Source organism: Buteo buteo, chromosome Z, assembly GCF_964188355.1.
Source record: "Buteo buteo chromosome Z, bButBut1.hap1.1, whole genome shotgun sequence".
Classification (NCBI taxonomy): domain Eukaryota; kingdom Metazoa; phylum Chordata; class Aves; order Accipitriformes; family Accipitridae; genus Buteo; species Buteo buteo.
The window spans coordinates 64,388,153-64,410,462 of NC_134204.1; the positions used below are offsets into that span (position 1 = coordinate 64,388,153).

At 41.1% G+C, this 22,310-nt stretch overlaps 1 protein-coding gene across 4 annotated transcripts in view; it reads right to left on the reverse strand.

Annotated features, from left to right (window-relative positions):
* Positions 1–22,310, reverse strand: part of MCC (MCC regulator of Wnt signaling pathway) — a 225,439-nt gene that overhangs the window by 38,680 nt on the left and 164,449 nt on the right. For all 4 annotated transcript variants that reach the window (XM_075020639.1, XM_075020640.1, XM_075020641.1 and 1 more), the window contains 3 exons: positions 20,703–20,839; positions 16,640–16,803; positions 9,276–9,482 (listed from right to left, as the gene is read on the reverse strand). In XM_075020639.1, the coding sequence (XP_074876740.1) occupies positions 9,276–9,482; positions 16,640–16,803; positions 20,703–20,839 (508 nt within the window). The remainder of the gene's footprint in view (positions 1–9,275; positions 9,483–16,639; positions 16,804–20,702; positions 20,840–22,310) is intronic.

Genomic DNA, 22,310 nt, shown 5'->3' on the forward strand with positions numbered 1-22,310 from the left:
TATAACTTCCCTGTTCAGTGACAGAGAAGTGCTACACCTTATACAAAATGAATCCAAACCACTCCATTGGTCTCTCTGTTAAAAAAAAAAGATAAAAGTACACAAAACCTCAAATCAAATCCCCAATGTTTAAAGTAATTTGCTGAAAAATTGATATGGTTGCTTGTCCCAGAATTATACATCTTAACTGCAGTTACATCATGAAGTTACCTGAACAGAGTGTATAAAGTGCACATTCGTAGCACGTATCTTCTACATATTTTCAGCTGAGGCCTCCTTTGTACATATAGACATACATAATTTCAACACGGGTACAGCTGCACTAATGCGAACCTTAAGGACAGAAGTGCTCTACTGATGCAAACCAATCATTTCAGCCTGCTGATATGCATAAAACTGAAATAAACCATGTATGCGTGTTTCTGCTTGCAGAAGTGGAATGCCAGTGCAGATAGGATTTGTACTGTGGCATTAACACTGTGGAAAAAAAAAGCAACCCCCAAACTTCATTAAATCAAAATCATATTTATTACTATTTCTTTTAAAAACTGGGCTGTTTCAAACTAAATTCCCCAAGTACTTAAGTTACAGCATTGTTTAAAAGCAAACTGTACTGGGTTTGTGTGGCAAGGTTTTGGCGGGGGGTGGGTTACAGGGGTGGCTTCTGTGAGAAGCTGCCAGAAGCTCCCCCCATGTCTGACAGAACCAAAACCAGCCGGCTCCAAGTCGGACCCACCGCCAGCCAAGGCCGAGCCCACCAGTGACAGTGGTAGCGCCTCTGGGATAACATATTTAAGAAGGAAAAAAGTTGCTGCAGCACAGAAACGGCAGCTGGAGAGAGGAATGAGAACACATAAGAGAAAGAACCCTGCAGACCCCCAGGTCAGTGAAGAAGGAGGGGGAGGAGGTGCGCCAGGCACCAGAGCAGAGATTCCCCTGCAGCCCGTGGTGAAGACCCTGGTGAGGCAGGCTGTCCCCCTGCAGTCCAGGGAGGTCCACGGTGGAGCAGATCTCCACCTGCAGCCAGGGACAACCCCACGCTGGAGCAGGTTGGTGCCTGAAGGAGGCTGTGACCCCGTGGGAAGCCCGTGCTGGAGCAGGCTCCTGCCAGGACCTGTGGCCCCATGGAGGGAGGATCCCACGCTGGAGCAGGTTTTCTGGCAGGACTTGTGACCCCGCAGGGGACCCACGCTGGAGCAGTCTGTGCCTGAAGGACTGTAGCCTGCAGAAGGGACCCACAGTGGAGAACTCCGTGGAGGACTGTCTCCCATGGGAGGGACCCCATGGCGGAGCAGGGGACGAGTGAGGAGTCCTCCCCCTGAAGAGGATGAAGTGGCAGAGACAACATGTGATGAACTGACCCCAACCCCCATTTCCTGTCCCCCTGTGCCGCTGAGGGGGGAGGAGATGGAGAATCCAGGAGTGAAGCTGTGCCCAGGAAGAAGGGAAGGGTGGAGGGAAGGTGTTTTGAGATTTGGTTTTATTTCCCATTACCCTACTCTGGTTGATTGGCAATAAATTAAGTTAATTTTCCACAAGTTGAGTCTGTTTTGCCTGTGATGGTTAATTGGTTGAGTGATCTCTCCCTGTCCTTATCTCAACCTACAAGCCCTTTGTTATATTTTCTCTCCCCTGTCCAGCTGAGGAGGGGGAGTGATAGAACTGCTTTGGTGGGCACCTGGTGTCCAGCCAGGGTTAACCCACCACACAAAAAGGAAAACCACTAGGGATGTATTCTTCATAAAATCAAATCCCTGCCTCAACTGACTTAAAAATTGCTAAAATATTCACCTATGCCCAGAACCCAGTCCTGCAAGATTTCAGCCCCATAACAAGTAACATGCTAAATTTAAGGGCAATCAGGAAACAGAGTGTTAAAGTTGCTTAAAATGCTAAGCATTCATTGACTCCAAAGTTTAAAACCACCTTAGGTAAGGACAATATTACACAAAACTTTAAGGCAGATAGGTTTCCTTTAGTCTATGTTTTATTACTGAGCAGCGACTATTGGCCATGATCACAAAACCAATTATTCTTAAGGATCTGTAAAACAATGTTAGCAACAGAAAGAAAAATGAACACAACTAAGTCTGTAGCCAGGCAAAGCTTTGCTCAGCAAAGCATTTATAAAAGAAAACTTACAGCGCAGCACAGTTATCATTCTATGTGAGTCACTGCTTTAACACTGTATCATAGAAGCAACTACAACTTAAAGAAACTGCCTGCTTATTCATGCTTCTTGATGTATTTACTGATTCAGGACTTCATTTGAGAAATTACATGCTGAATTAATTGCTATAAATAACTGCACTAACTTTAGCAACGCTGAGTACTGGATGGTAATTCTGAGCAGGATAACAGGGCAAGTTTGTCTGACCTGTAAAATCACCAATCTCACAATTCACACATTCACCAAGCCAGAATCTCATGACTGGGTTGCCCACCCACCAGACTGCCCAGAGACAGCTTAGGTAACTATTTCTGGTCACTGAAACCTCCACCATAAATAGAGCAGAATGCACCACCTCCTCAGAACGTACTTTTCACACTAGTAGTAATTCTACAGGAAAAATAAAGGAAGACCAAAGAACGGGAATCATGAAAAAAAAAAAGAGTTCAGAAGAGCCAGTTTCTTCTCTGGATTGGTGAATGCATGAGTTATGAAAAGACTACTTTAAAAAGTATGATTAAAAATTATCTGACCACCCCTGCTCAATACTTCTACCAGTCTCAAGTGTCATTACCAATGCAATATAAGTTATTCTGAAGGTTATGTTTATTAGTAGAAAGAAGGTAATTGCAATACCGCATGTGAGACACAATAAACAACTGGAAATTGGAGACAGAGGAAGGGCAGATCTCACTGGAAATGGATGACAAAATTGGCAAAATCCAATGGGTGAAGACAAGTAAAGAAACAAAACCAAAAAAAGTTCAACTGAAAGACAGAAAAGTGTGGATTTTTGAGTTGGGGAGGAATAACAAGGAAGGATTTAAAGAAAAGATTTCTTCAGCCCTTGCATCGTACTAGTTTACAGACAGACATATCCAGAAGGATATAAAAATTGCCAAAGTTCTAGAACTCTAAATTGAGATAGAAAGTGGCTGACAGGCAGGTCTAATTATATGATCAGAAAAAAAAAAGGAGGCGAGAACAGAGGAAGAAGGAGAAATCCAGGGAAACATCTGTGAAATCCACATTGAAAAAACAGGAAAGAGAGAAGATCTTCTAAACAGCTGGAGGAAGTCCAAAGAATTACAGAAGTAAAGAAGTGCTGGAACCTTGGAAAGAGCAGCAGCGGGGCATTAAGTGAGACACAAGGCAACAGAGCCATTAGACTTCTGAGCAATGGACAGCCTAGATACCAAGATAAGTCAGGTGCAATCAGATGTTCTCAAGTTACTAATATAAATTCAAGTAACTGGAAATTTTATTTATTAATATTTGATGTTTAGTAATATGAACCAATTGTTTAGCTGCATTTCTGATTTTTTCCTTTGAATGCTGAGAATTGGAGTAAGAAATAGGGAAAAATAAAGCATAATTTCTTGTGGATACCTTAAGAACTAAATAAAGAGACAGCAAGGGTAGAGAAAAGGGGCTGACATACTACAGTAATGTTGGATTTATGAAAGACTTCGTAAGTGATTAACAGGCATCATGGACATGTTTGCAGAAATGCATAGTGGGTTACAGAAAATACTTTGGTGGAACATGCTCATTATCTATAATCATGAATCTTTGTATTTTACACATGCATACTCACAACTACATGATTGGTTAACATATCCCAAATAAAAAATGACAGCTACATACTGCATATTTTTGTCAATGATTTCCACATTCAAAGGACACCTGCTGCTTTTGTTTCTAAACCAGTTTCAAATAAGGGGCATCCCTGTGATTGTTTTCTTTCTACCCTACTTATGACCTGTTTTATCATGCAGTATCTTTGAACCCTTCAAGTAATAACATTTTTTTCCTCAGCATTTTAATACCACTTTAATTTTTTCTCCCTGTTATATAGAGGAGAAAGATGAGGTATAACAAAGCACAGGAAGTGAAAATACCTCTCCCACTTTCTAATTTATTCATGCATACTGCAAATCTGTGGAGGAGAAGATGGAAAATGAAATAGTGGTGTGACAATTCAAGCTGCTTTCAGCGGTGAGGGCCCTTCCCAGCCTAAAGCACCGCTAACCTTTCCATCAGGGCTAGTGGTGATTATTTTCAGCCAGATAATTTTCAGCCCCTCTTAAATCGCGAGTACCACAGCTAACAAGGTCTGATTTCCTATAGGTTGTCTGTTGTAGTTGACCAAGTATGGTGAAGAAGTCTTTCCTGGTATTTGTAAGGGCCACCTCCTCACTGAATTCTCTGGAGTTCTTATCAGTTCAAAGGAGGCATTTACAGAATCTCAAAGATGTCTACTTTCAAGAAGTATGTAAGAACTTAACTGTCACTAGGAGCCCTACTCCTCTGGCAGATCTGAAAATCAGTCTGCAGTCTGAACAATTATTTTGAGGAATGGAGAAAAGGAACAACACAAAGACACAACAAGCTGCAGGAGAACAGGCACACTGCTAGGGTTTATACATATGACTTTTTTAAGCAGCAAGAGAGACTACAGGGCGCTGGGGGATACAAATATGTCACCAAGCAAGCGCTCCTCTGCATTTGACACCTTTCAGACAAAACTCCCTCATGCAGTGCTCCATGAGGAAAGATCTGGGTGCCGCACCTCTACAAAGGAAGCACAGCAACAAAAACCAAGGATGTGGCAGGACATGACATGGGAGGTGAAGGGTGGATTCCCTAAAAGCTCCAAGCACAACTTAAGTGTTCTGATCCAGGCTGGCACACAGTGGCACAAAGGAGGGCAGTAAGCCTATCTCAGGCTTGTTCTCATTTCATTTCAGATTACTCACTGAGCCATTTGCATACAAGCTTGGAAACAGAAGCAAAGCTCTAGTTTGTTAACAGCTAAGTGGAGATACTGCTGCATAAACAAATACCATGCAACTGAAGGAGGCAGAGAATGGAAATAGCTTTTGGCTGCTACCTTAGGTTTCTGGTGCGCACCAAGAGACAAGAAGACAACAGTTCAAGGATCATGTTAAGCTGTGCAAGCTGGTAATAATCTCTAAATGTTCGCAACGTACCAGTGTTCTCTAGCAACCTGAACAATACCTTCTGATCCCAACACGAATGACGCCAAAACAAGGACAGCTGAGCAGTTCGTGCCAGCTTTGTGTCATCCGAGAACAGTGCCTGTGAGGCCAAGGATCTGACTCCTGCTGTGGTTTGGGTAGGTTTCAACTCCTCGCAAGAACAAGGCATTTTGGGAGAGCCCTCACGCTAAAATGAAGTTTCTTGGAGTGGGGGCAATCTGGGCAGCTGGAGGGATCACGCATTAAAATGGCACTTTTCTACTCCTCTGCTGATTATGTTTTCATTAAGGTCTTACATCAAAGACAGCTAAAATACTAACTCTGTTCTTGTTATGGTCAGTTTGGTGAATTCAGCAGAGTTTGGAGGAGATACAGAACAATCCTCACAACTAAGAGCATTTGATTAACTGAACAAGTTGACATCTGGCTTTTGCAGAGAATAGACTTCAGATACCTCCTGAGCTGGAACCGCCTTTTCACTTTAGACGTAGTTCTTCAGAACACATTCAGAGAAGCCTGAAGACTGCCCACACCTACTGCTTCTCATGTCAACAGGCTGCTTTTGGGACTGTGCTGAGGCACTACTCATCTGGCAACTTTCATGGGCAATTATTAAAAAACCCACAACTTTTACTTGGCAGTCATGATGGAGTTTATATGCTGTATCAGTGCTGCTCATCTGACTCCCCTGGTGGATACAAGAGATTTTGTGTAAGAACACAAATATTACTTTTTCTAGTACTATTTAAGTCTGTTACTACATATAGCAGTCATAAATAGTGCTGACCTGATTACAACCTTATTCTCATGTAATAATAACATTAATCTCACGAACTGGTACAGAAGTTCCCTGGCATCTTATCTGTATTACTGGATTCAGGATTATGGTCAGCTATATGTGAACAGTTTCTAGGCCATTGACTGGCCCAGACTTAAATCGATTTTATTTTTAATATGGCAATATCATACAGAGGTAAAATAAACCTCTATGTTATGACATTAGCCGCTACACTGCAGGCACCCTACAGAAATAAGCGATTACCTCATTTACTAATGACCTGTGAGAAATAAATTCCATATGTATATTGTTTCTTAGCCACTGTTCTAGAAAGAGGCTCAATCTGTTAACCGAGCACAGTAAATACCTAATTAAATTAAATCTCCAACAAGCCTGAGAAAAATGTATTAAAAGCACTCTGCTTGATTACAGACATTGGTCTAAAGCAACAGACCTATTGATCTGGTCAACTTCAAGCTTATTCGCTTCACCCAATTTAATTTGAGAAAAACAATAACTAAATTTTAGTTGGATCTCCCTTCCCACTCTCCAGGGAAATAATCTGAAGTGACTCTGAGTTCAGGTGGCATGCAGAAAATATTTAATAGGTCAAAGAAAACCATGTACACCATTACATTAAACATGCAAATACGGTTTCCAGTGCAACAGTTATATACTGTTCCTGGCAGGGTCATATGCCATGGACAAACTTCTCTGGTGGGGGCAATAAACCAGTTGTTCTACAAGTTCAGGATGATATTAAAAACCATATTTCAATAAAGTGCTCTATAGGCGCAAACTAAATGAAAACAACTGAAAAAAAACCCGGCCAGCTGTGCCTGAGTATGGCGGCTGCTTGATTTTGTTACGCTCTGTGACAATCCAACATTAACCCTTTGTCTACTGGGCAAGACATCTATCCAATCTGTCCAAGAAGAATTTCCTTAATTAAAGAGGAATAAACATTTAAACTGGCTTGCTGTATACGAGACAGCTCACAGTCTCTACAGAGCAATTCAAGACTTACCCTCTCCAGGGTCAGTGGTGTGAACATAACTCAGGTCAGTAACATCCCACTGCTGCTATCATCCGACAATTGCTCTAGCCACTTACACGAAACAAGTTGATGACCTAGTTCTGTTTCCATCAGAGATGCTTCCATAACAAAGAGGCATCAGTAACATATGCAGCATCCCTGCCAGCAGTTCCAAGAGACAGGCCAGCAACTACTAGATTAGCATGATTAACACACCATCCTTTCAGCCCTAGGCCCTGCCTATACTAAGGAAATTGTGAAATACTCAATAACATAGCCAATACTTGTGTGGTTCCACAAATGCTTGGTTCACTGGGGAGTCCAATATAGATTGACCAAGTCAAGCAGTATCCGCATACACAGAACTAAACAGCATTTTCCCCATCATCTGATCCAACCCTCTGCTGTTGCTGGCAGCCAGGCAAAACGTAACAGTATTGTGCAGAGATACTAAGGCTAGCTCTAGGATTAATGCAGCTGTATTAACTGGGCCAATTAAAAGTATGCTTTTTTGCCTTCCTTTGGATACAATCCTCATGTAACCATCCTGGGTTTAATAGGTATCCCTGCATGGTCACACATTTCATTATACAAACATAACTTTAGTATTTTAAAGCTCCATTTTCAAAGTAGCCTATTAGTCAGTAGCCTTACTCCTTACTGTTTCTCCAAAAGCACAATCCTCTTGTCTGTTAGACACCTCACAGTCCGATTTCTGGCCTAATACAACCATGAGTGGTTTACACTAATCTGTTCTCACTCCAGTTTGGTCTCTAAGTTTGAACAGCCATTAGCTCCCATTCTTACTTGCTTTCTCCAGCACTTGTGAAAAGAAATCAAATTCAGATTTTGCTGATCTCTGGTGATCGCTGGTGATCACAAACACCAATTCTTTCCCATTTTCTGTTTTTTAACTGAGGAGCTCCCGGCTGTCGGCATAAACTCTTGTTACCAATCTTCTAAGCACCTTAACTTGCATTCCGTACCTCTCAAAATTTAAATCTTTTTCTATTAATTCTATCCTCAAGGCCATCTATTTTTTTCTTGTTTGATATCCCAATATTGATCCATATCACCTGTAGTGTCAATATCTGCATTTGTGTAAGCAAATTTCACAAGCACATGCTTCTATTCTCTGCCCGCTTGCCACCCCCATCCCCCCGTCCCAATCCTGCAATAATTCATCGGGTGTATAAATGCTGCTTCTGTAGCAGTACTGCCTCTGCTTAAAAAGAAGTGTAATTATAAAACCAGTCCAAAAACTTCAGGACTGAAAACAAAGTAAACTTATGTTATATAATAAAACTAAATTTTACAAAGGAAAAGTTGAAGTGGTCTTGTTTTACATGATAGCAGATTACTATTCTTCCCTCATCGCACACACCTTTTTTTTAGTGTTAAGAGAGGATAGTTAGTTTTGCAAAGTGGTATCCGAAGACTGGAATTCTCACACAACGCCCCTTCATGCTAAAATGATACACTCGCTACAAAACAATGTTGTTTTAGAAGCACTGTATTTGCATAAAAGGTTGATCTGCTGCCAGTAGGTGAAGAGCAACACTTCCAATAATTCTACCAAGATACAGTTGTCTCAGTTGTCACTCAAATTGAACAGAAACTTGAAACTGCCTGTTTTAAAGACAAAATTATTTCATATCTAGTCAAAACTCTGCAGATTTAAGAGGGACAGAGTCAACAAATTTTAAAAGTAAGAGATTGAGGTCATGTTCTCTTGGATCTTTCATCTTTTTCATGAACAAATTTCCAGGCTTTTTTAGTTTGGATTCCATACAAAGCACAAGGCCTTTATCTGACCTTGCAGCATCATAAAACATAGACAGGGAAGCAGGACATGGCTGGGACTACTCATTGTTCAGTTCTGAGAATTATTACCCACTGACAGGAGTCCTGCTCTTTTTCTTTCTCCTAATCACAAATCGAATTCCCATTAAAAACAAAGAAATATTTGTTGTTTACAGGAAAACTCACTAAATGAACATCTGTTTTTTCTATAGACAAGTTACATATGCTTCCTTAGAGATGAGTATCAGGTTTTCTGTTAACACATGATTTCTGACATCAGCTTGTTGTACACCTTGGCTGTTCATCATACACGCTTTTTCAATTATGTTCAGTTTTGTCCCAATTCTGTAACTTGTATAGCTCAGCTTTAACAACAAAAAGCCCTACAGCCAGTACAGGAAGCAAGATTAAAGAGAAGCTTGTTCTGGTGACAAAATTATGCAGGCTAGGAGGAACAAGAAGCCATCATCTATGCAGCACTCTTACCCTTCTACGCAGTCTGTCCCTTTCTTCACGAATAGCATTCATGGTGGCCTTGGTCCTGTTGAGCTCCTCCTCTTTGCTACACAGCATGGCTGTGAGGCTCTCATTCTCTTCCCGCAAGCCAGCTAGCTCCTTTTCCCATCGAGATCTCTCTTCAGATAGATTTGGATAAAGGTCACGTCCCAGCACACCCTCAATCTCTTCCACGGTCTGCAAAAAGTCATCAAAAAACAGAAAGAGGCAGAGAAAGATGATTGAACAGGAGTAATGGTACACAGGACGGAAGTGTGTAACAGGCAACTATATATACTTGCATGTACACACCCAGCCCCACAACACCATCAGTTTGCTCTTTTGTTTGATAAGTAATGTCAAACAACACTATTGCTTATTTTGTTTGATAGTTTGACCATTTTCTTAAAATATTTCATACTGACCAACAGCAAAGCAGATGGATGTTTTACATGCAAATAAAACATGTCACCCACGAGTGACTGACGTCCTAGTAGTTTCACCTCAGAACACTTTAAAGCAAATTAATGACTCCTTGTCATGGGTGAGCACGGTGTTTGCCATTTCCCTGCCTCAGTAACAGGGCAGAAAAGTAGAAGCCTGTGAATGTGCATGGCATGGGGCCTTTTTTGGTTTTAGGCCAACTCCGCAAAAGGGCAAGGAAAAGAGTGGGACAGTAAAAAAACCAGGACTCTTCTTTCCCATGTTCCTGAACATGTTTTCCTCAAGGTGACAGAGAGATGAAAGAAATAGAACTCGCTTTGGCTAGGCTTACGCTATACCAGAAGACATTACAGCCTTTGTAGTGGTTAAAAAAAGCTGGGTTCCTCTGGGACATATAATGCCATTCAGCATTTCCTGCCCCATCCCCTTGCTCAGAACTGTGCCTGGTAGGCACCATTCAGCACAAAGGATATTCAGCAACTTCCACTGGGTGAAACTAAATACACACACACACACACCCCACCAGCAAGGTAATATTGCCATGCCTGAACTTACCTACTGTCAGACTGGTCATTCAACATGTTGAAACACAGCATAACGCTCAATGTGCCAGGTAACTACGTGCAGTTCTGATTCTACTACACAGTGTATGCTGTGCCTGTATCAATTTTTTTCACTTATGGAAGACCTTTGCAACACGCAAAACCCCTCCAGATGTTGCTTATAAGCTTTTGAATCTCTCTGAAGGCAGTCTGCATTAAAATGGTAGGAAAACGACTGGCCTGGCTGAATGGGGAGCTTTTGCTAGGACTCAAGGAAAAAAAAATGGAGAGTTTATCATCTCTGGAGGAAAGGGCGGACAACTTGGGAGGAGTACAGGGATCTTGTTAGATCATACAGAGAGAAAATTAGGAAGGCAAAAGCTCAGCTAGAACTAAATCTGGCCACTATTGTAAGGGACAACGAAAAATGTTTTTACAAATATGTTAACAGTAAAAAGAATCCCAAGGAGAATATCTTTCCTTTAATGGATACAGAAGGGAACGTAGCAACCAGTGATGAGGAAAAGGCCGAGGTACTTAATGCCTTCTTTGCCTCAGTCTTTAACAGTGAGTCCAGTTATCCCCAGGGTACTCCACCCCTTGAGCTAGAAGGTAAGGATGAAGAGCGTAACATACCCCCCTTAATCCAGGAGGAAATAGTTAGGGACCTACTACGCCATCTGGACACTCACAAATCTATGGGACCTGATGGGATCCATCCAAGAGTACTGAGGGAACGGGCAGAGGTCCTTGCCAAGCCACTCTCTATCATCTACGAGCGTTCCTGGTCAACAGGGGAGGTCCCAGAGGACTGGAGGCTTGCCAATGTGACACCCATTTACAAGACGGGTCGGAGGGAGGATCCGGGGAACTACAGGCCTGTCAGCCTGACCTCGGTACCGGGGAAGATCATGGAACGGTTTGTCCTGAGAGCACTCATGCGGCAAGTCCAGGATAAGAAGGGGATCAGGCCCCGTCAGCATGGGTTTACAAAAGGCAGGTCCTGCTTGACCAACCTGATCTCCTTGTATGACCAGGTGACCCATGAGGGAAAGGCTGTGGATGTTATCTGCCTTGACTTCAGCAAGGCCTTTGACACTGTATCTCATGGCATACTCCTTGAGAAGCTGGCGTCTCGTGGCCTGGACAAGTGTACTCTTCACTGGGTGAAAAACTGGCTGGATGGCCGAGCCCAGAGGGTTGTGGTGAATGGGGTGAAATGCAGTTGGCGGCGGGTCACAAGTGGTGTTCCCCAGGGCTCGGTGTTGTGCCCCATTCTGTTTAATAACTTTACCGATGATTTGGATGAGGGGATTGAGTGCACCCTCAGCAAGTTTGCAGACGACGCCAAGCTGGGAGGCAGGGTCGATCTGCTGGAGGGTAGGGAGGCTCTACAGAGGGATCTGGCCAGGCTGGATCGATGGGCTGAGGCCAAGTGTATGAGGTTCAACAAGGCCAAGTGCTGGGTCCTGCACTTGGGTCACAGCAACCCCACGCAGCGCTACAGGCTTGGGGAAGAGTGGCTGGAAAGCTGCCCGGCAGAGAAAGACCTGGGGGTGCTGGTTGACAGCCGGCTGAATATGAGCCAGCAGTGTGCCCAGGTGGCCAAGAAGGCCAACGTCATCCTGGCCTGCATCAGAAATGGTGTGGCCAGCAGGAGCAGGGCAGTGATCGCCCCCTTGTACTGGGCACTGGTGAGGCCGCACCTCGAGTGCTGTGTTCAGTTTTGGGCCCCTCACTACAAGAAAGACATGGAGGTGCTGGAACGTGTTCAGAGGAGGGCAACCAAGTTGGTGAGGGGCCTGGAGCACAAGTCTTACAAGGAGTGGCTGAGGGAACTGGGGCTGTTTAGTCTAGAAAAGAGGAGGCTGAGGGGAGACCTTATGGCTCTCTACAACTACCTGAAGGGGGTTGTAGTGAGGAGGGTGCTGGTCTCTTCTGTCAGGTGGCTGGAGATAGGACAAGAGGAAATGGCCTCAAGCTGAGGTAAGGGAGATTTAGGTTAGATATTAGGAAAACATATTTACTGAGAGGGTGGTCAAACATTGGAATGGGCTGCCCAGGGAAGCGGTTGAGTCACCGTCCCTGGAGATATTCAAAAAGCGAGTGGACGGGGTACTTCAGGACATGGTTTAGTGGGCATGGCTGATGGTTGGACTCCATGATCTTGAAGGTCTTTTCCAACCTAAATGATTCTATGATTCTATGAAGACACATGGGAAATAAGTAAATATATGATATAACTAGCAACCTAGAAAGTTTCGTTTCATTGGATAATCCAAGAACAACTTATAGCTGAAGCCTATATTTTTAAGTTTAATATGGAAGATAAATAACATGTACCAAAGTTAAAAATAGTCTGCTTAGTTGTATTATTGAAAAGGACTTATTTTTTATATATAACAAAAATTACTAACTGAAGTTTAGCTCCTTAATTTGGGGGACACTAAAAGAACCAACCAGAGTACTGCTGAAAATGACAAACCAAGTTGAAATCACAACTCCACTTTTTTTCTGCAAGAAATCTTCCCACTGTCTGACACTGATGTGTCAGTGAAATTTTATTGTATGTCTGTTATAATGGAAAGTTGGTTATTTACTGTTATCAATTGATTAATCTTAAGAATAAATCTTGGCTACAGCAAGACTCCTTAGTGAGGAGGAAAAGACACTCATATAAAAGAAAAAAAACTATTTTTAACAACTAGTTTAAGACACCTCTATGGAAAAAGCAGGGACAAAACTTTTGCAGTCAGGTTCAGTTTGTCCTTTTAAATTTTATTTCATGTCTCTCTTGCATAAAACTGCCATACAATTAGAGTCATAAATATAAAACTCCATTGACAGAGTATCTACAGTATAATTCTGCTTACATATTTGGTAGTAAGCTTAAATTACTTTTCTAAATGAGCAATGCCTTGCAACATCTCTGTAAGATGAAAGAAGCCGCAGCTCTCCCTTACATTAGTTTCACTTGGACCTATAGGTCTCAAACTATGACAAGGTAAGTTATTTCAACACAACGTGAGGATGAGTTCAAGTTCTGAATAAGCACAGGGCGGTTAATCTTACAACGTGAAGAAAAGCTCTGTAATGGCAGGAGCATTCTCTCTTGATGATGCTAGCTTTATTTTAAACCATCCCTCTTTGCTGCTGTCTTCTCTCCCTTCTTCCCCCAAACATCCTCTCGTCTTTCACGCACTTCCCCTGCTGTTCCTCACCCCTCTAATGCCAAGTTCTGCTGCTGCCTCCTTCCTCCCCATACTCCTAGTGTTGCTGTTTTTCCAACCCCTCCCTTTCCCAAGCCTCTTCTCCTCCTCAGAGCCTCCTGGAGCAACACTGAAAGAGGAAGGGCTGTCATGAGGAAGCAGCGGCAGTGGCTCAACACCAAGGAAGTATCTTCAGACAGAGAGGCTGCTCCTCTTTTTCCAGACTCCATTGCTACCGTTTGCGCACACAACTACAACGTTCAGGCAGTGATAGCATCAGTATGCTCTGACAGTTGTACTAAGGGCTGCCCTACAGCCCTTAACAAAGCTGAGGGACCTTTCTGCTTGCTTGTATGCTCCTTCATTTTGATGTGATCAGTATCATTTTGCTAACTGAACTATTACCACAATTCTCCAGTTTGATGACCAACATACTACCATCCTCCATGGTAAATAAAACATAAATATTGTACATGGATATATCTACGTAAACTACCGGGTTGTTTATTTTTCTTCAAAGCAGTATTACAGAGCAGTTTTATCTGGCATGCTGCTGTACAGCAAATAAATTCAGGTATAATTTCATGGATTACAGGATTGAATTACAATGTAATGTTCTGAGCACAGGGCAGGATGTCATATCATGGTAATTCCAGTCTTGTCTCTGACACTGCCATCAGTACTCTCTGCCTTAGTTTCCTTTCAAGAGGAGTTGTGTTACAGAGATGGTATTAGATTAAATCAGCAAGTGTCAGGTTTAAAAGAAGCAAAAAGCAGCACTTTTTCACAAGGCATAATTCAACGGTAGAGTTTATTCCTAATAGAATTTATGGAGGCCAAAAATTTAGACGGTTAAAAAACACAGTAGATACAAACACATAAGAAAATTCCACCCATGACTATTAAACACAAAGACATCATCTCTGCCTCAAGAAGTTCCTAAACCCACCTTGCCGGAAGCATTTCTGAAGGAGGCAGAAGAAGGACATACTATGCATGTCCTTTTTGATGCAGTCTTTCTGTTGGCATCTGCCACTAGACAGATGGACTTTTGGTCTGACCCAGTGCAACTGTTTTCATGTTCTAAATGGTTCATGTTTGGAAATATTTACATCTTTTTTTAATCGGTAGAGTTTTAGTGGTAGGTATCTGTTACTGATAGTTATTTACTCTTCAAAATACATGAAACATTAACCGGCCTACTCAACAGAAATTTTCTTAAACAAAGGATAGTTTTGTAACTGTTCAGTTATCAGACAATCTGATAAATGTCATTTCAAGGTCTTTTCATTCTTTGTGGGACAGAAACAATTGAGCTAGCTAGGGTCACATGACTTGTATAAAAGAAGCAAAAAAAAAAAAAAAAAAAAATTACCAGCAACAGCATTAAAAGAAACCCAGTAAAATTTAACCATCGAAGCAGAAGGATTCAAAGCATTTAAATGCATTAGTTCATCGGTGAAGAAAAAAGCCAACACTCAAAGCAAAAGAGAGTCAGAATTTCAGGCTTCTGTTCGTGATTCTACCTGTTTTAAAAATCTCTCAGTTCTCTGTCTGAGTAAGCAGGAAAGCAGAAATGACCTGCAGCCATGGGTGGAAATGTGGAGAGGGGCTCCACGTTGTAGGTTTTGCTATATTAAACACATTGATGACACACTTCCCTAGCACATAACTGGAGCATCTCAGAGATTCATATCTTCCTGAAAGGTTAATAACCTTTGCATGCTATCACTAGTCAAACACAAACAATCCCAGGCTCTAAAGCACAGGCACTGGAGAAAAGCTTTCCCCAAAAATGGCTACACACGTAGAGATCACCTGAAAATAAAAGGCCTGCATTTCTGAACCAGGAAGAAGCTGCTGACAGTTACTTGTCATTATAAAGTTGGACTGTAGTTCATTTGAATTAACAGTAAATAATAGGGTTAAAATAAAAAGCTTTAGAATTAAGCTTATGGCAGCTATTTTGACATTTTATTGAATCCACCTCCTTCAGAGGTTCTCACCTCACTTCAGAGACCTCTGTAGACCTCACACAGACCAATCTCTACCTGTTTTCCAGGATCTACAATCTCTCTCCTGGTGAATACTGACTTCTGAGAACACTTAACCCTAAAACTCCAGATAATACTGGGTAACATCCAAAGTATTGATCCTAATCCTCCAACACACTCAAATAAACTGCTTCAAGACCATTCTCAAGAACCCAGAAGTCAGTCTGTCTCTCTCTCAAATATACCTACATTCTTCAAACTACTACTCAACATTAATTTCTTTATAGGCCATTATATTCCTCGGGTACCACCAGGCACAGAGGGGACCATTCCCAAAGGGCTAAGCTGTCTAGAATGGTCACAGACCTCCCCACTTCAAGAGCAAACTGTCAATATATTTGTTTTTATGTAAATGAGTCAGTGACACCTTTCCATCTGACGCAAAAAACTTGTTCAGCTCTTTCCCTGTATATAGCAAGAGACTCTACGGTTCCGTCGCTTTCAGGTTCTGAATTGCAATCCCTTCATTACATGTGCTACCTGGCATCCCTCTTCTTGTTCTGTTACACACACAATAAAACCAAGACATACAGGTATCAGCTGAATTACCTGTTCATGTGTCTGGCTTCTCTCATTAGAATTAATATACCCCATATGTTTTGTGTTAAATGCTAGCTTCGCATTTTAACACAGCAAAGGCACAACTTAGGCATAATATATGGCATTTTATCTTCAAATTTCAGCGAGTATTACATATTTTTGTACATGTTTATACAAAATGTACATTTTTGTACATTATTGTAACATTTTCTGTTACTGGTCAATGACTAGCTGTGTGACCCTGGGCAAGCGACAACTTGTTTGCTGGATAACCCGCAGAAAGTAAATTAACTGCTGAGTGTCCTCATTTCTCTTATCTCTGCAATAAGCGTAAGACAAATACATTTCTGATTTGAGATCAAAAGTCTGTTAGTAGCTCCTCCTGTGCCTTGGAGAATTCAGTGTAAAACAGGCATATTACTGCCTACCCAACACATCCCGTGAGCTGGGGCTGATTTCTGTGAAGTACTCCAACACCTTTGGAAGTAAGGTGCTATTAGTACAGAATGCTATCAGGTGTCTCAGGCAATGTACATGCTGCATTTAGAGCCTAATGTTACTGTTACCTTAATGGCTAAATCACAGTGTTCACTGGCGGTAGTGAGTTGTTCAATATGTCTATCCACTTCTGCAACCGATAAACTGCAGCTGCTTTTCTTCCTCCCACAGACAACATTTTCCAGACCTGTCAGCACTCTTTGCAGTTCTGAATTCAAGTCACTACAGTTATCTAAAAGAAAGCAAAACAAAACAAAACAAATATCGCAACAATTAGTGACTCAGTGAAAAAACAAACTCTAATCCAGGAAGTGCCTGCTGCAGAACAGCTAGGACCGATACGGTTCAAGGAATGTCCTTGCAATCTGCCGCTTTTTCCTCACCAACTGATAGGCTTAAATACCATAACCACATCAACTGAAATCACAAATTACCTCCCATCTGACAAATAACACTCCCCCTACTTATTTGAAGTGTTCATTTTTTCTTCAAAAAACTCTCTTTCTGAAGGACATTTTAAGACACCGCATGCTCACATACTCTGCCATTTCTTTTTTGTTATTCTTTTTGCCATTCAGCAGCTACTATCCTGATTTTATTGCCCTTAGAGGGTTTTCTCTGTATATTCAACATCTTTTCTGCCTGGTATATTCATTGACATTATGATTTGACATTTCTCAGAAGAATTTTTGTGGTTGTACTTAGGCACTGCTTGATTTAAAAAAGAACTGGTGTCTACAGAAATAATCCCTACTGACTATCTCAGCACCTATGTTTCATTTTTATAATTATTTCTTCTTCAAATGCAACTGCAGAAAAGGAATCATAAAAGCACACCTTGTTCTTTGCTATGTTCCATAGTAGAAACATATTAGCACTACATACAACAACACTATTTAATTATATAATGCAGGAGGGAATCACTTTCTTTTCTGTCTTTAGGCAAAGCTCTTCTAGTGCCTTTGGCACCACTACAGCGTCCTCCTTTTCTGTGAAAACAAGTGGGTCTCAGTACCCTGCTAGCTCACTTCATAAATTATTTTCATTTTTCTTAGGCTCACATCTGGCAATAGACAGTGGCAGTTCCTAAGGCAGAGACATGGTAGAATTCACTCTTGTGCTGTCTCTCAGATGTGCTAGTTAGTATTTCTGGCTTACTAGTTAACAGTTTGCAGTAACTACCAATGGTACAGCACACAAGCAGTGCACTATGATACAGCAGTGTGCTGGCAGTTCCTATACCTTACTAAAAACAGTGGCAAGCATTCTTGCTGGAGGGTGTTATTTCTATACTACTGCTGCAAGCGTTTCACCATGGTCAGAATTCCCTAGTAGCCTCCTGGCTGTGGTTCTTACAGGGGACTAAAGTAGCAGGCATTGAACTGTGTCTGAAATTTAATCAACATGAGACACTGTGCAAGAGAGGACTGAGAGTGGTTGGATGAAGGGATGAGATGATCAGAAAGTAAAAAACTGTAAACTCATTACAACAAATCTAACTCCACAGCCTAACACACATAAACATGAACCTATTGCTGACCAAAAAAGAAGAGTTTAAAATGATGTCACAATATTGTATGAAAAATGTGAATGGGCAACACATACAGAACTTTACTCTTGAAGTCATATTCACTAGTTCTTGACTAGCAGCCACCCATCTGTTGTAATAATAGCAAAAATCCCTTTATAATAACAACTCACTTATGACCAGCATATACCACGCAGGATGCTTAATTGTAAAAACCTCTATTTTGTTTGCTTGAATTTGTTTGTTTCCATAACATCTTCTATAACAGACATTTTGTCTATTTAAACAATCTTCACGAGACCTTGTATGCTGAGTTTTGTTCCTACAATAACATTTTCCCCAGAAAATAAGGGTTTTCAACAATGAGAACCCCACTTCTCACAGAAAACCAGTACAACCCAATCACAAGCTCTGCAAGACTGGAGAGCATTCATAGTTTTAACTCTTGGTGTTTTATTTCCTGTAGCAATGGAGCAGCATATCCACATGCATTAGTGTATCATGACATATTACTGTTTTTAGTAAGTCACTGATGCTCATTCCATTAGGGCAATAACCAAGGTCATGCACATGGTTATTAAGTCATAATTTTTCATCCTTACATACCTGTATCTAGAAGGATAAAAAAATACATACATATTTGTGTATATATACATGTGTGCATAGACACACACACACACACACATATACACAAAAGGATTTATTTTCACAGGAATATGGAAACAAAACCCCAAAAGGACAGAGTCTATGTATAGAAGAAAAACATGGAAAAAAAAGGCAAGAATCCCTGGAGTTAACATTCTTATTTTGTCCATTGCTATATTTCATTTTATTGCCATGTTTCCCACTGTTAGCAGAAACTTAAATGGATAACTTGCTGTTAATATACACAAACCCTGCTTCAGCTCCACTCCATGAAGAACAAAATCAAAGCCCTGGCCCCCAAATAAATGCTGAAAAGTAAATTAGTTTGAAATTTTTTTGTCAAAAGAAAGGAAAAAAAAAAGGAAAGAAAATTAAAGGAAAAAGAAGTCCTCATGTTAGAATCTGTTCAAGTAGGAACTTAATAATAAGTGTTAACTTTTGACAGCAAAACCACTCATTTTTTAAGAATATAAAAACCTCTACTTAAAATATCTTGACTCCATGCAATATTTTGTTAAGAATACTTTGAATTCAGTATGTTAGACACTTTGCGATTACATTATTATTAATATTATTCTACCAATGTTTCTAGAAATTAAAGACACTGAAATACAAATGTGCTGTGGCAGGTCTTGCATTTATAAACAAATACAGCTGCAGAGCTGGTGTATCCATTTCAATTTAAGAAATCAAAAAGAAAATCTCTTTTATACAGTTGCTTACAATATCAACATGTTTTCTAAATTATTAAACTCCACTTGAGGGCAATGAATACTATGCCCAAAAGTCAGCCTGCTCTCAGGTCCATTCCTCTAAAAGGCACTGTCCTGGAAAAAGCAGCAGAAACTTCTCAATAATGAAGTGCATTGCTCCAAACAAGTGGAAAATGTTTTAATACAGTTTCTTATGTATGGTAGCAAATATTGCATGTTGCACTATAACCATCAAAGCCTCATGTAGAGGTAACAGCTTAATATTTAAAGATCACAAGTTCTGCAACAGGGCTTAAGACTGCTATTTCAATGATTTCCTGGAACAGTGCTCATGGTACGGTATCACCCGAAGAAGCTCCCAGGCACCCAGCTAGTTTACCTAGGGAAGAAAATGGAGACCAACTATTTGGTTTTAAATATAAATTAAGAGAAATAGTATTCTGAAGAGAATTCTGAAAATAAGTCATAGTGAGGATTACACCAGACTTGTGTTCATCTACAGCTGTGGTCCTCAGCTACCATGCCCAAACACTTAAAACATTATCATACTGAAGGCCTAGTATCTGCTCATGCTTATGCTGCAAACTTTATGGAGTTAATTATTCCATACTTGGAGGTTCTTCAAATGATCAGTAACTGTGCTTGAATGACAAAATGGATGGAATTCTGAAAGAAAGATGCTTGCCCTCTTAGCTCTTAATCAGAAAAAACTAGTTACAGGCTGTCTGGAGGTGCTCCCTACTTGCACTGTATTTGAACATCTTGTGTCAGATTTATTCTTGTCTAAATCCATTTTGGTAAGCTATTCCACACTTCAAAAATGCTCTCAACTTTCAAAAAGTGCAGACATCCTTTATAGTTAGGCTGTAAAAGAACTGGACAGACAGTTCCATTCCCCATGCTTTCTCCCTCAACTTTTACTCTGTCTGCAATTCTTTTCTAGAGTTAGACTACTTTACAGGCACATGTAAGGTATGTGAACAGCTTTTTTCTCCCTCTTCTTTCCCCAAAGTCATGAGCTCTCCTGAACAATCATTCCATTTTAGATTCCATAGCTATTCTACATCAATGCAGAGAGGTTACTTTACATCTAAGTTCATAGTCATGGGGAAGTTAAGCATTTGTTGTCATTAGCACAGCCTAGATTCATTTATTTCCTCACCAAACGTTTGGATTTGCATTTCAAAGGCTATGATGCCTTTCTGCTGCGAGAAGGCATCACGTCTACTAAGAAGCATAACTCACCCATGTCTGCAGTGACCATGGTGGATTGATTCTCTGGTACCGAAACAGAATTCTGGTCCATGCTGCGTGAGTCTTCGTTAACCTCATGCTGGCTGTGGCTGAGCTCTGACCGCAGCTCTGAATACTCATCTTCCTCCCTGGGGGAGAGAGGGAGAGCAAAGGCAGAAATAAAATCCTCTGAGGAAATACGTATCTCTGTGACATTTACTTCAGACCTGTAAGCTGAGCCACAGGATACAATCCACACAAGTGCAAGTGTTCTGCCCCACTAGCGGAGAAGGGTTTATACCCTTCATGGCAAAGCAACTGCGCTATGCCCACTTGCAGCAGCCAGTGCCTGGTTTCCACTTCTTTATTCCCAAGTTCACTGTTACTCCAGACCACTGTACAAGGAAACAATGGGTGGAACTGAGTGCAAGCAAGGATGTGTGCAAGAAGGACATACAAGGCTTTGCAGCAACCCTCCAACCAATTCTTAATCAGCACAAGTGTTTTTTATCCCAAAGTGGATTAGCAACAACCGATTCTGGTCTCTTTCTCAGTTTCAGGATGCCACTGGCTTGTGTGCAAAGCAAGCGTGCACACACATATCGCTGCATACGTGTATCAAAATGTTCTTGGGGACAGGTAGGTTTTTCATCTTCTCTTCTCAAAAGGAAGTGAACAGATAAGTGAGTATGGTGCTGAACTGCTGGAGTTACTGGAAAATAAAAAGCCTCAATTACCTAGGTTTTAACTTATTTGTCAAGCTGGTTCTACTAAAATAATTGAGGACAAGGAATACTTTAGCTAAAGCTAAGGAGCTTGAAAAATTAGGGCTTTTCCCTCCTGTCTCCACACAAAGAGTTCAAAGCACTGGGAAAGAAGATAAGTAAATGAATAATAGCTTTGCCTAAGAGCATTTGTAAACATTTTTTCTTTGATCCACTTGCTGATTTGACTCAGGATTTTTTTTTTTTTTTTACTTCCATAGTGACTGTTTTGACATTAGAGTATATATTTTACAAATGAGAAAAATGCCAGCTTATCCAGGTGCAGAGCCACTCTGATAAGTAAGCAAACAGCCATCATTTTGTTACACACTAAATCAGAGATTCATTTTGCTGCACATTCAGCAGAAAAGTGTGAGAATGGAACCGTCTGGATTTGGAAACAATAAGAAATAGCAAAGAGCTATCTGGGGATCTGCATCTGGGAGGGGCACCTGTAAAGTCAAGTCTGCTGTGTGTATGCTACATGGTGATGAGTGTTTCTCGCAGAAATATTGCAGGGTTTAGCCTGGAGGTGTGTCTGGATTTGCCAGGCAAAATAGCAGAGAAGATGGCCCATACACACAGGGAACAATGACAGAAGTAAAGTCTGCTCCCAAAGTAGCAGAGGTGACAATTTATGAACCAGGCCAACTCAAAAAAGGAATTTCAGCTTGCTTGCCAAGCAGGGTTTCCCAAGGTACTGAGATGTAATCTACAAGAACTATTATGCTCTTTTACCCCTTACATTTGCTTCAGTGCAAAGAAAGTCTGACTTTATCAGAAGCACTTAGTGACTATTATTAAACAAAAATGCAGGTCAGCTGGTTAAAACTGAGATTTAGATCAAAGAAAGGTC